This window comes from Nothobranchius furzeri, chromosome 14 (assembly GCF_043380555.1).
Source record: "Nothobranchius furzeri strain GRZ-AD chromosome 14, NfurGRZ-RIMD1, whole genome shotgun sequence".
Classification (NCBI taxonomy): domain Eukaryota; kingdom Metazoa; phylum Chordata; class Actinopteri; order Cyprinodontiformes; family Nothobranchiidae; genus Nothobranchius; species Nothobranchius furzeri.
Window position 1 is genome coordinate 60,435,226 of NC_091754.1, and position 14,216 is coordinate 60,449,441.

A 14,216-nucleotide genomic window follows, 5' to 3' on the forward strand; every position below is an offset into this window, starting at 1 on the left:
AAATGTATGTTTTATTTAAATTACTTCTCTTTGAGCTCCTGAAACTGTTTCTCCAGATCCATCATCTCATCCAGACACTCTCCTCTCCTCCGTTCACAGTCTTCATCATCCATCTCTTCACACGACAAAATAACATCTTATTTCTGCCCATCGTTGCTGTGTAACAAACAGGTTAGTGACACCCTCAGGTTGTACCTGAACTCTCCTCTTCCTCTTCCTCCTCTTCACTCTCTTCCATATCACTCTCCCGCTCCTCTGTGCTTTCCTCCATGGTTTCCTCTCCTCCTCCACCCCTCTTTGGTTCCTCCACCTCTCCGTTGGTCTCGGGGAGTTGTGACTCTCCGTCTGCCTCCATCTCCTCCTCTGGTTCTCTCTCAGGGGGCTGGGCGGGCATGACGGGCTAGAAACAAAACGTTTTTGTATTTAACTGTAAACCTGTGAGATGCAAAGCAAAATTTTCATTCGCACATCAAATGCATTGAAATGATAACAATAACAACAACAACAATAACAATAATTATAATAATAAATGAAAAATTATCATAATAGTATAACTGTAAAAAATAGGCATATTGTGCTAGACAAGTAGAAATACGATTTGTTCCCCAAAATAAAAAACTGTTTTAAATTTTATAAGAAATATTGAGTGAATAAAAACACCGGAAACTGGAATAAAAGGACTTTTATTTTGTTGTACACCGGAAGTCTAGTGGCACATTGGCTACCTTGACTTTTAGTAGCTTCCGTGATGTAATTGAGTAAAATGGTAAACGACAAACGCAACGGCGGTTATTTAAAATAAACAAACCGCTTGAAAGAGATTAAATGCTGCTTTATTAGGCGGATATTTCACTAATAAGTCGTTTAAGTCAGAATTCTGAGTCGTGGTCTCGTTTTGTCGTGAAAACGGTGCTAAACGGAAAGTGAAGTCAAGTGCAACACTAGCTAACAGGGACAACACCGCGAGCGGACGGATGTCTGCTCATCGTGTTTACACACGCGTCAGCTAGTTTCATGACAGATAACCTGTCTAAACAGACTAACGGAAAACAACAACATTCGTGTTTTAAGTAAACGCAGACTAGGATCACCGGAGCATCTTTAACGACGATCTCCGCGGATTAACAAACACCGCTCTCCGTCCGGGCAGGCAGGCTTTGCTGCTGGTGCAGATCACTCCGCTTCACCGGTTTGTGACAGCAGACACAAAGCTGCTCACCTCCTTAACTCGTCGAGCTGTAGAAAGTAGAAGTTTTACTTATACGTTTCCATTTTAAAAAGCACTTCCTTCTCGCCCAGCTCCTCTCCTGTTCGCAGTTCGACACTTTGCCGGACTCAACGAGCTCGTCAGTTCAGCCAATCAGCGCCAAGAACTACATTTACAGTATCCAATAGGAGACCGCATCCCGTAATTCACTTGTCCAGTCAAAATGCAGAACCACGTTAGGCGGACCAATCAAAATCTAGAAAATAGAACAATTGTTAGGTGGTAACATACTGTTTAAAGAGCAAGTCACCCCCTACCAGATTCTTCCTCAACTCCCACTTCCTGATTGAAAAATTCAACAAATGCTGTGTCCTAGCAGACCGAGAGGACGGAGCCACTAACAAATACACACACACACAGGCTCACAACATTGTGACATCATAATGTACCAGCTTACATCATAGCATACCTCATAGCCAATAGCGGTGGCAGATTTAAATTCAAATACAGTGCAGTTTTTACCCAACCACAGCGCAACACTGAGTTTTAGTCAGAATATTTCAATTTGAACTAAGATGCACTGAAGTGCAAAACTATTGACTACACGTGTCTGCAGCATGAGTAGACACTCGTTTATTTAGTTTATCAGCAAAAAAAAAAGTTTATTTGGGGGGGGAGTTGCTCTTGAAGTTTGCTGTCTGAGGATAATTTTTGCACTCGCTTCCTTAAGGTTGGTTTATGCTTGACGCGTCCGCGAGGTCCGCACAGCTCCTCGCGGAAAAGTTGCGTCATTTTAACAACCACGCGCCTCCGCACGGCCCAGAATTTCCGCAACGCGCACCTCGGAAAATTTCTAACCACGCGGACGGACGGACGCGGAAAAACTTGGCGGACCGGCAAGAATTAGTATGGCAGAGGTTCGTAAATACAGACATTTGTATGATTCAGCTCTCAGAGATCACCGTGATCAACATGTTGTAAATAATTCTTGGAGAGAAATAGCTCGCACTGTCGGAAAAGACGAGAACGCTGTTAAAAATGCTGAAATGCCATGCTGTAAACAGTAATTTCTACTTCTACTATGGTGTAGTGTTGGGTGCATGCCTAGTGCTCCATGCTGCCCCCTACAGTTTGGGAGAATATTGGCTCACCGCAGAGACGAGCCGCACAAACCATAAAAGCTGCGAGTTGTGAAGCGCGTTCCATCCGCGAGCCGCATCACTGCGCGGAAAGTGAATGCGTCAAGCATAAACCAAGCTTTACCGTTGAAGCACCATTCTTATGTAGTAAATACTATTTTGGATCACTTCGGATCACCTCTAAGTCACTTTGGACAAAAGCGTCCGCTAAATACATAAACATAAACTCTTCCATATTTCGCCAATTATAAAAACATCCATCCATCCATTCGAAGAGCCACCAGGATTAAAAATAATGGAATATGTCTCTCAAGTAGACGCTTTCCAGATTTGTATTACTAGGCTCTGTGGCTGTGAGGCTCGTGAACTCTGACCCCTGAGTGGTCCTCAGCAGTTTATTTACTAAATTAAACTTTTTTAGAACAATATTATTGATTAGTGTTACATACAATTGCTTGCTTGAGTAACACATTACATTCTGCTAGGGTTTGAACACTAAATGGCAAAAAATGATGATTTTCTTTAAAACATTTTTGCACAATGATAAAAATTCAATGTTGATCTGTGATGTGATGCATGAAATTAAAATGTTTATAAACCATATTTTACCTTAATGATGATGGTGTCAGTGAAATAATTACCCACCATGTTGTAAGATTGTTAAAGAGCAAGTCACCCCCTGCCAGATTCCTACTCAACTCCCACTTCCTGTTTGAAAAATGCAACAAATGCTGTTGCCTATAGCAGACCGAGAGGGCGGAGCCACTAACAAATGCACACACTCACGACATTGTGACATCATAATGTACCATCTAACATCATAGTGTACCTCTTAGCCAATAGCGATGGCAGATTTAAATTCAAATGCAGTGCTGAGTTTTTGCTGGACGATGGTGCATCGCTGACAGTTTTAGGCAGATTATTTAAATTTTAACTAAGATTAACTAAAGTGCCAAATTATTGGCTGAACGTGTCTACAGAGCAATTAGACACTCATTTATATAGTTTATCAACAAAAAAAAGTTGATTTGAGGGTGACTTGCTCTAAAAGGCCTAATGTGTGTGTGTGTGTGGAGGGAATCTAGGTTATTTTCCTTTAGCTCTGATGAATAGTTGGCATTACAATAATTTGATTAAACTAATGCATTGTTTTCATTTAGATGACATCACCCACCAAGCTAATTGTTTACATGAATAATTTCAGCTCATTGTAATCATGTCATACTTTTTTGAACCACCAGATGGCGCTAAACTGCTTCTGATGAGCAGAAAATCTTATTTTACGGCCTGTATGGACTAAAATGTACCGTAAAAATGAAATATCTAAGTCTACGCACTAAAAACACAGCAAATACGTTTTATCCAGATATTGAAACATTTTCTAAGAAAGACTAAACCGAGGCCAAAGATTCATTTGAAATGTTTTTATTAAAGTTGCATAAAAGTGTAACAAAATTGGGCAAAACCAAAACCTGTTGTAGATATTGCTACATTTGTTTGTTTATCCAATCGTGTTCAAAGACAAAACAGTACCAGCATCACTCCAAACTGCATTGTTTAGCTCGTGTATTTAGCCTCAATTATAATAATCAGTGTTTTTTTTGTTCTTTTTTTTTTTGCAACGTTCTCCAACAGTAAAAAACGGACTCGTCAATAACAGTCTAAGAAGGTAGAATCATCCAAACCTGGTTTAGAAAAAATAATAATAATAATGAATCCACTACTGACTTAACTCACCTGCTGGTACAATCTGACCAATGAAATGAATTCGCAGAGAGCTCAGTCTGGAAACGCCACAGAAAAAGGCAAAAGCAATCGCACCAGAATGCATCTGAATGTTTTTTTTTTGTTCAACTACACATCAATCCAAGGCTTGGCATTGAGAAGTGTCATCATGATCACAACAAAAACAGACCACTGGTCAGCGTTTGTCTCAACAGAACCACTCGATCAAGGCCTAAGTATCAAACACACACTTCTAATGATTATAAAAAATAAGTGAAAACAAAGAGCGGCAGACAGTTTCAGATTCCCCACACGCTGTCACTTCTGCTCAGTTAAAAAAAACAGAATAAAAAGACCGTTTCCTTTTTGGTTTGTGTAACATAAATGATACCTAAGGCAACATCCGTTTAAAAGGTAACCAATGGGAAGAAGGGTGGATTCAGATGGAGGAGAGATGAAAATGTGCACTGAGAGGAAGGCGAGACAGTAAAAGGTCTGCAGGAGTTTAAGAGCTGGTCACGGGAATCACTGCGAGCGTTTCTCCTGTCGGTCAGCGAGTTCTGATCTGATTGGTCAGTGATCAGACGCAGATGGCTTAATCTTCGAGATGATTGGCAGCGGGGGAACGTGCGAGAGGAAAAAAGACCTGAAAAGCAGCTGACGAAAGCCATGGCTCCGTTGGTAAAAACCATGGACGTAATTTTGGGGGGAGACAGGGGGGACATGTCCCCCCACTTTTTTCCAAAGTTAAGTTTTGACCCCTGCACTTTTTACCATCCAAAAACAATATTACGCTATATTAAACTGACACTGGGTGAGCTCTAGGACCAAGCAGAAAAGCCTGCTTCCCATTGGAGCATACTGTAAAGACCCCCCCCCCACCCCCACTTCTAAAGTGAAAATTACGTCCCTGGTAAAAACAATGATGTCATCGGATTATTTAGAGATTAGAAAAGTGAGGGTGAGAAGAGGAGTTGGGATGCTGTGAGTTTAAAAAAAGGCAGCTTTTTCTAAATCTAGGTTCCCCGTTAGGATCATCTGTGTGTGTGTGTGTGTGTGTGTGTGTGTGTGTGTGTGTGTGTGTGTGTGTGTGTGTGTGTGTGTGTGTGTGTGTGTGTGTGAGACAGTACAAAACAACAGGAACCAGTCCCATACCAAAACAACTAGTCTGTCCTACGTAACAGCAGAATACACAGGCCCAAAAACACTCCGTACTATGACAGATGCTGCTGTACTTTATGTAGCAACACACACTAATAGCATTTAGCAACACGGACATACAGACTGTATGTGCAGGCTGGTCAGCCGTCGTCTCCTGTGACACGTCAGAGGAAACCTAAAAATCCACATCTGCTCTAAGTTTCAGTCTAAATCTGGTCTGGCCACACGACCGCTACAGCTAACCAGTGACTCCTCCCTCCTCCGGGCATCACATTTTCCTCTTGGCTGCACTAAACACAAACCTTTGTGGTCAGAGGTCTGGATTTTCTTCCCCCACGTCAGACTTTTTTCCAAGAGGAGTACAAAAGAACGACGGTCTTTGAACACGGCGCAGCAGCGACGCCGCCGTTCCACCGGGGGGACTAGTGAGCTGCGAGCTCCCACAAGTCAGCTATAAAAGTTAAAAACACTAAAGTGGAACTGTGAACTCTGAGCCTCCGACCAAACCAGGAAAAGATTTATAGATGACAGGTAGGGATTTGGGAAAAGCTGAAACTATTTCAAATAATCACAAGGACTCTGATTGGTGGAGGCTTTAGCATTGGCCCCTCCCCCTCCCCAGCTCTCCGGCTTACTCGCATGATTTTGAGATGTTGGCTCGTATTTCTCCTGCTCCTCCCACTCTCAGCCTCCGTGGGGTTTCTTTTGTTAGTAATCACGGGTCTCGGCTCCTCTCCTGCTCCTCTTCAGACAGATGGGAGGAAGAGGAGCAGGAGGAGGAGGAGAGCCAAATGGCTGCAGGAGTAGAAACGAGAGGGAAGGAGAGCGCCTGGATCCAAACCAACATGCTGGTCTAAAACCACTCCGGGTTATGAAAAACTAAACTACGAGCAGCACGCGAGTCTGGATCCGGGAGGGTCCAACAAAACCAGAGCAGGCCGAGGTTTTAGCACGTCAAGAAGAAAAGAGACATTAAATTAAAAACGCTGGAGGACAAAGACAGATGCCGTCATTTCTTCTGTGGTGTGGAGAGCTTCTGCATTCCTCGGATCTTGTCCAGCAGCTCTGAGACGAAGTCCTAGAAGGAGAAAGGAAAACTCGTGAGGTGAGGACCAGTCGGAGGGCGAGCTTCAGGAGGAACAGGAGACGCTTTACCTCAGTGGGTTTAAAACAGTCCACCAGCAGGTCCTGGAATGACAAAACATGGAATGATGCTTTTGGTCTTTGGACCGCGCCGCGTCCCAACACCTGTGTGTGTAGGCGTGTCTTACCTTAACTCTGGCTGCTCGCTCCACGTCGCTGGGCATGTCCAAAAGTTCATCCACATCTATCTCCAGCTCAGGGATGGCCTCCTCCTGCAGGAACACACAAAAACAGCAACGTCATCTTCTGATCTCGTCACTTTATTCAGCCGGACTCTAATTTATCTTAACGAGGCCACTTTAACATTTCTGTCTGCCTGACTCAACCTGTGTGTTTACCTCTGGCCACTAGGGGGCAGCAGACACCCACCCACCTCTTAAACATGGACGGTGTGCTTAAGCGTTTACAACCCTCCAGAGGCTCCACTCCATCACAGCTTGGGTCCGTTTGTGATTTTATTGATCAGTTAACATTTCCCGAACACAACTTTAAGCCTTCATGTTTGACCTTTTAAATAATTTAATGTTTCAGATGTTTTAAATAACCCGAGTCCATAAAAGCTGTTGGCGGTGATGCAACAGGATGCTACACAGCAGCGACAGAACCTATTCTGAGTTTTACACCAATGGGCCGACGGTTTCCTTTAAATCAGTTTTGCTTTATAGATGCACAACGCTTGAGCTGCATGCACGTCCCCGCGGCGGTCTCCACTCTGGTCGTTTCGTGCAGCAAACAGGAACAGCTGCACGCCTGATTTGTTACCATGAACTGGATTTGTTCCAAGTAGGAAAAACACGACTTTTATTATTAACTGGTGTTGGGCTCACAGGCGTAATCGGTTGTAGAAAGATAGCAACCGAGCAAAAGATGCAGCTTCAGTGACGTCACTCAGAACGACCGGAGATGCTTCACCTGCAGCAGAAGCTCCAACATCCACGTGGGAGTGGAAGTTCCACCGAGTTGGCGGTCAGGACTGAACCTGCTGCCCCTCAGGGTTTCAGCCCTCTGTGGAATACTGTGGTGCTGAAAGATGCTGTAAATGAGGACCAGCTACAAACGACAGATTTCTGGGTTTAAACTAAACTTTAATTGATAAATTATTGGCAAAAACAATGCAAATCCTTTATTTTCCAGGAAGTTGATTAAAGATGTCAGACTCCAGGAAAAACCAGAGTTCATCTTTGTGTGGTTTTACAGTTCTGCCCCTATTTATGAATCACACACACACACACACACACACACACACACACACACACACACACACACACACACACACACACACACACACACACACACACACACACACACACACACACAAAGCCAAATTTCCCGTCTTTTGCAGCTCATTGGCTGCCCTCCACTCATGTGGTTCTCCAGGATTCTCACTGTGGCTCCGGTCCTCCCCCTCAGCTGTCTCTGCACCTGCCCAACTGTGCCCCCTCCGAAGTCTGACACACACACACACACACACACACACACACACACACACACACACACACACACACACACACACACACACACACACACACACACACACACACACACACACACACGTTGAATTAGTTTCCAGTCAAAACTCAGTATCACACACACCTTCAACACAAGGATTAAAGAATCATAGAGCGAGTGGTAAAAAGTAGGAGCTTGTGTGTGTGTGTGTGTGTGTGTGTGTGTGTGTGTGTATGTGTGTAAAGGGTGGAGTGCAAAGATTTAATTCAGCATGAGAGGGCCTGTGTGTGTGAGATAGAGACTGGAAGTGACAGGCGGACTTACTGTCAGCAAAGTACTACACACACACACACACACACACACACACACACACACACACACACACACACACACACACACACACACACACACACACACACAGACACACACACACACACACACACACACACACACACACACACACACACACACACACAGACACACACACACACACACACACACACACACACACACACACACACACACACACACACACACACACACACACACGCAGACACACACAGACACACACAGACAGACACACACACAGACACACACACACACACACACACACACACACACACACACACACACACACACACACACACACACACACACACACACACACACACTTTATCACAGAGACCTGGTCAGGCACAAAGATGAGCGTGACACTGGGACGTAATTTTGGGGGGGGACGGGTGGGACATGTCCCCCCCCACTTTTTCAAAAGGCAGTTTTGGTCCCCTGCACTTTTTTCCGTCCAAAAACAATGTTACGCTCCATTAAATGGATTTGGTTGAGCACTAGGACCGAAACGGAAACCGGTTTCCTATTAGACCCGCCCAAAAGCTAATCTATTGGCTCTGCTGATACTTGCTAACGTATTATTGGCTGTTGCTGCTGTCACTCAAGTTGTAAACAGTCAGAACGTGCTCACGTTGTTTTGCTAGTTTGGAGCCGCTAGGGAACACCGGTACTGAGTCACATCGTCAACTAGACGCTGTGTAATATCAGAGCTCAGCTCAGCTTCCATTACATAACATTTGAATAAGTGTTCATTTGTGAGTCTTTGGTAGTTAGGCACAGCCAGGAGGCAGCATGTCAAGAAAACGAAAAGTGGATATAAGAGACTTCTTTCAAAGTCAAAACGTAAGTTGGAACATGTGACACCCCTGCATTAAGCTCAGACTCACCTCCTCCTTCACACACAAACTCAAAACTAACTTTTACAAACTCATCTCCTCCACATAACTGACTCCTCAGACACAATTTATTCGTATTATTATAATTATTTTTTTTATTATTATTACTAGTAGTAGTAGAAGTGTAACTTCAAAACTTTTATCATTTAACTTTATTGTAAACTTATCTATTGCAATGTATATGTTCACATTAAAAAGCTCTGAAAAATGAACAGTATCATCATCGTCAACAGATTTTTTAAGCTTAATGTCAAAGATGTACACTTTTCATTAGATTTATCTTATTTTTTCCATTTATTTTTTGTGTGTTGAAATGCAACAACTGTTTAAACACTTTTAAGGGAAAAAACATATTTAATATGTTTTTATACACTCAAATGTTATGGTGATGATCATGTGTAAAACATTAGTTCAGCATGTCCTCTAACACAGCAAATGAACAAACGGCCAGATCTCAGGAGGGACCGTTTATGTATAAATAATTTTTATACTTTTGACTAGGCCTGGGAAAGTAACACATTTTGCTGGACGATATTTTGTCCAACAAATTGTTGATGATAAACGATATCATTGTCAACATTATCTAGACCAAAATAACCACTAATACAATGTTAATATATCATAATAATGCAAGTACACCCTTTAAAATGCAACAAATAAACCTTCATTTAACATTGAAATGTCCAGAACCAGAACTTCTAAATGAATAAAAATAACAAACAAAAATTCAATAAAAAAGGAATCTCACTCCCTGTTAGAAAATGTTGCACCAAAAACAATAAAAAAAAGACCCAAAACAATAAATACAATGGCCTATCCATTGTCAACAGCCAAAACTGCACTTCAATAATGATAATAAATAAAAATAATAATAGAGTTGTACATTTTTTAACTTTGATTGATATATATATATATATATATATATATATATATATATATATATATATATATATATATATATATATATATATATATATATATATTGAGGATGGAAAAATTATTGAGATGGGCACGTGACGTGTCAAGGGGTCTTTACATAACACCCCCCACCCCAAATCCGCACAAGCCTGCTGTGTCCCCCCCACTTCTGAAATCAAAATTTCGTCCCTGGCGTGACACCTACAGTGGCTACACAAACACACAGACCAGAATAAACCAGATTATAAAAGTGTTTGTTTGGATTAAAACGGCATGTTTAATCCAGCTCATGAAGTACACATCTACCAGACGGTTGGATCCGTGAGGAGGAGCAGCGCCAAGAGGAAGGAAGCTAAGAGGTTAAGGAGCACGTCGAAAAGAGGCTGCAGCTGAGCTGAAAAAGGCCGGAAGACAGGCTTCAGAGAGGAGACACAAAGAGGAGGGAATCACGAGGGAGGGCTTCCAAAACAGTCCTCCAGACTGACTCAGAGACGTCTGTGTGTGTGTGCGTGTGTGTGTGTGTGTGGTAGCTGTTGTCTGCAGATGTGCTCTGGATGAAATGACGGCTACAGGATGCTGGCAGGGATCAGACTCACACAGCTACCAGGTGGTTCTGGCCTTCGTTGGACCAGACGCTCGGCCTGCAGCAGGTGACCTCTACCGACTACAAAACAGCAGCATCACCTGAGAAACGCGCTGTCACCCGGCGTCCTGCCCGGCTGTATCATCATGGCTCCTATAATTAATTAGACTCTCCCTGACAAGCTTGCAAATGCATTTCACACGCCACCAGACGGCTGCGCCGCTCGTCTGCACGTTCCTGTTCCTGGAGCAGCATGGGAGTGTGTGTAGCTCACACACCACTCTCTCACCTGGAAAACGTAGGCTACACACATGTATGCTGTGCAAGTGGGTCAGAAGTAGTGTCTCTCGAGCTGCAGTTTCAACATTTTGCTGATTTAAAGGACTTTGAGCCCAATAGCAGATGAACAGTTAGAGAAGAATTGTCCGATTCATGAAACTCTCTCCTCCATCTTGGTTCTGTGTAAGAGAGCGCTGGTGTGGGTGTGTTATGGGCCGACTGGGTCAGCAGAGGGCATGTGTGTAAGCACATGATGACTCTGTGTCGCGTTTAAAAGCCGGAGAACCGCAGCGAGCTCCGGGTTACAGAGAAGCGAGATGATGGATGATGAATAGCCACTTTTGCTTTTTTCTGCTGCCTCAGTAACAAACGTGGATAAAAATAACCCACCGTCTACAGGATGGCTAAACGCCCGTTCTGCAACAAAACACACACACACACAGAGACAAAGATGATGAGGGGAGGGGGGAGGAAGCAAAGCGGAGTAATGGCTGGACCGGATTGAAGAGAGGAAGGAGGGAAAGTGGGCCGCGTGGCATCAAACACTCATACTCTAACTGCCTTCAACATATCAGCAAAAGTTACGTCATCTTTAACTTATCAGCAGGAAATCACAGTAGAGCAGTTAGAAATGACTCGGAGGTTTGAGGCTTCTACCCCCAGCCTGATGGCTGGTGATCAAACAATGGTTTTCAAAGGCCTAGAACCTAGAGAACCAAGAACCTGGCAATTATTAACTAGAAGCCATGCTACACTGAGTGTTGGGACCAAGGGTCAAAGGGTCTGGATCGGTTCATTCTCCCTACAACAAACCAACACCAGTTTTTTCTAACGAATTAGATGTAGCTGTGGCTACATCGTAGCTCATCCCCACCAGTGTGTGAATGTGTGTGTGAATGGGTGAATGACTGATTGTGTTGTAAAGCGCCTTGGGTGGTTTCAAGAACTCTAGAAGGCGCTATATCAAATACAGGCCATTTACCATTTTTTACTGGAAATTCATTCCAGATCCTTTGATCTGTCTAAGGATGAGGTGCCGGCACCAATGATCCATCCCTACAAGGTTCTGATGGGTTTAACTTCTGATCAAATCCTGAAAATGAATCATCGGTCCTTCTGGATGCGTTGGAACTAATAACCTCTCTGTTCTACAGGTCAAAGCTCAATAGATCCAGTTCAAAGAGTGTGTTTGAACCATCGACTGTCTACAGTCACTACACATCCTACTGGAATCTGGAAGCCACAGATGGAGACTTGTGGCATCAACAAGTCAACTCCATGTCGTGATTTTATTCTGCTCGGCACCTGAACAAGGTTCATTCACTGTGCTAATTGAAATCACCTGGTTTTAATTGCTGAACTGAAGAAAAACATCATGGAGATGACTCGTTGATGCCACAAGTCCCCCTCTCAGCTGCCTCTAGTCGCTAGTTCCAGTACAACCTTTAAGCCCAGCCCCCTCCAGGCAAACCAATAAGACGCCACGAGCTAGACTAGAGTAGGTGGGACTAGCTCTAAAACATGGCGGCGCTCATAAACTGGACTAGCAACAGCAACAGCAGATGGTGGAGACGTCTTAGATCTGTCTTTATACACGTTAAGTTTGGACAGCGTGCAAAATCTTTCCAACTGATATTCAGCCGTCAAAAAAACGACGGACGATATATTTGCAATGGTGACAGTTAAGGATGTTGTGGGCCTAACACAGCAACACATGCTCACTCCCAGCGCGTCAAAAACAAACGCTCGGTCAGCCACCCTCCGCGTCAGACCTCTGACGCCAAAAGTGCCCTTTTTTGTCACCTATGTGCGAAAAGGGGGTTTTCCCTTTTCTGAATGCAGATCCTAATGCAGCGTAAAACTGTCTACAGTTACAAAACTCTAGTCTACAAGTACAAAACGTTTTGTCACAATTCTAGCTTGCTTCCAACAGGAATTGTCTTCGAAAGGAATCCAAGACTGATGATTGGCTGGTTAGACAAAGATTGGCGTTGGTTCTTTGGGAAGCGAGCTAGAATTGGTGCAAAATGTTTTGTACTTGAGTTTTGTAGACTGAGATGTGTGTTTTGAGAGTTGCACATTGATCGTTTTCTGCAAGTAAAAAAATTAAAGTTTCATGCTGCGTACCAAATATTACGTGTTACAAAACGAGAATTACAAGTTACAAAATGGAAGTTACTTGTTACAAAACATGTTACAGGTTACAAGGCTTGGTACAAGTTACATGTAATGTTGTCCCAATCCTAGTTCTATACATACAGCATTGGAATCTCAAGAATCCTAACTGATGTGTAATACGCAGTATCCTTGGCATCAAAACGTTGCACCTAAAAAACGATCGGCGTAGGGCCCAGCCGAACGCTGATCGCCCAAAATTCGTCCAATCACCCAACCTTAATGCACGTGCGTGGTTTGAACCTGTAACGGTGTTTAAAACAACATCAGACACATCGTTCGTGCATTTTCTATAAACAGGCTAAACTAAATTTGACTTCAGACTGAAAAACACCAGCTCACGTAGAACATCTGTGACCTTAAATATGATACTGGTATTGCTAGGGATGGGTACCGAATTAGGTAATTTTTAAGGTTTCGACCGAATTCCACAGTACCGACTGAGCACTGATTCACGTCATTTGAAATGGTGCCTCGTTTCGGTACCCGTCCTTCACAACAAGAACTTGCCTAGACAGCTGCGCAAGAGCGTTATGTCATCGGTCGCTGCAAGCCAGTTGTAAACAGAGCAGCTCCGGTAGGTAAATAAAATGTTTAAGATAACGTTAGCTTGATATGTTAGCTTCCGTTCCGCTAATGGTGCGTTCGCTTTCTCCTCGGAATGCCGAATTTCTGACTAGAAGAACACGAATGCGCTCTAAAGTTTGGCTTCACTTTACTAAATGCGACGGGTGATTGGGTGAAGATGAAACCAGCGACAACGATCTAAGTGTGAGGCATCATCGTTTTAATCTGCTCCAGCAGCTAAATAAACGGTTTAAGATAACGTTAGCTTGATATGTTAGCTTCCTATGCCACCATTGTTATCAGCTAATGGTGCGTTCGCTTTCTCCTCGGAAATTCTAACTTCCCAGTAGGAAAAATCAAATGAAAAAGGACGGCAAAAGGAATGAAGATACACAGTAAATTTAGTTCACAGTAAAGATGTTTGCTTCAGTTTAATTATCAGCTTATAAAACTACAAGGACGATGTTAAAATACAAACAGTTGAATGTTATTTATCGTGATATTTATCAAATATGGTTATATATTGAGAAAAATATATATTTAATTATAAAATAATTAAAATATTAAACACTCAAAAGTATCGAAAATTGGTACCGTTAAGTACCGGTATCGATTCCTAGGTACCG

General features: G+C 43.1%; 2 protein-coding genes across 5 annotated transcripts in view; both read right to left on the bottom strand.

Annotated features, from left to right (window-relative positions):
- brms1 (BRMS1 transcriptional repressor and anoikis regulator) overlaps positions 1-3,556 on the bottom strand; it is a 12,168-nt gene extending 8,612 nt beyond the window's left edge. For 2 of the 3 annotated variants that reach the window (XM_015946544.3, XM_054748813.2), the window contains exons 1-3: positions 1,220-3,556; positions 196-400; positions 25-115 (exon numbers count right to left, since the gene is read on the bottom strand). In XM_015946544.3, coding sequence (XP_015802030.3) covers positions 25-115; positions 196-394 — 290 coding nt within the window. In that variant the 5' untranslated portion in view covers positions 395-400; positions 1,220-3,556. Of the gene's footprint in view, positions 1-24; positions 116-195; positions 436-1,219 lie in introns of all 3 variants that reach the window. The other variant, XM_070544277.1, reaches the window with a different exon arrangement.
- Positions 3,557-3,755: 199 nt separating this feature from the next.
- ppp1r14bb (protein phosphatase 1, regulatory (inhibitor) subunit 14Bb) overlaps positions 3,756-14,216 on the bottom strand; it is a 47,855-nt gene continuing 37,394 nt past the window's right edge. For both annotated transcript variants that reach the window (XM_015946545.3, XM_054748814.2), the window contains 3 exons: positions 6,504-6,587; positions 6,388-6,420; positions 3,756-6,310 (listed from right to left, as the gene is read on the bottom strand). In XM_015946545.3, the coding sequence (XP_015802031.1) occupies positions 6,242-6,310; positions 6,388-6,420; positions 6,504-6,587 (186 nt within the window). In that variant the 3' untranslated portion in view covers positions 3,756-6,241. The remainder of the gene's footprint in view (positions 6,311-6,387; positions 6,421-6,503; positions 6,588-14,216) is intronic.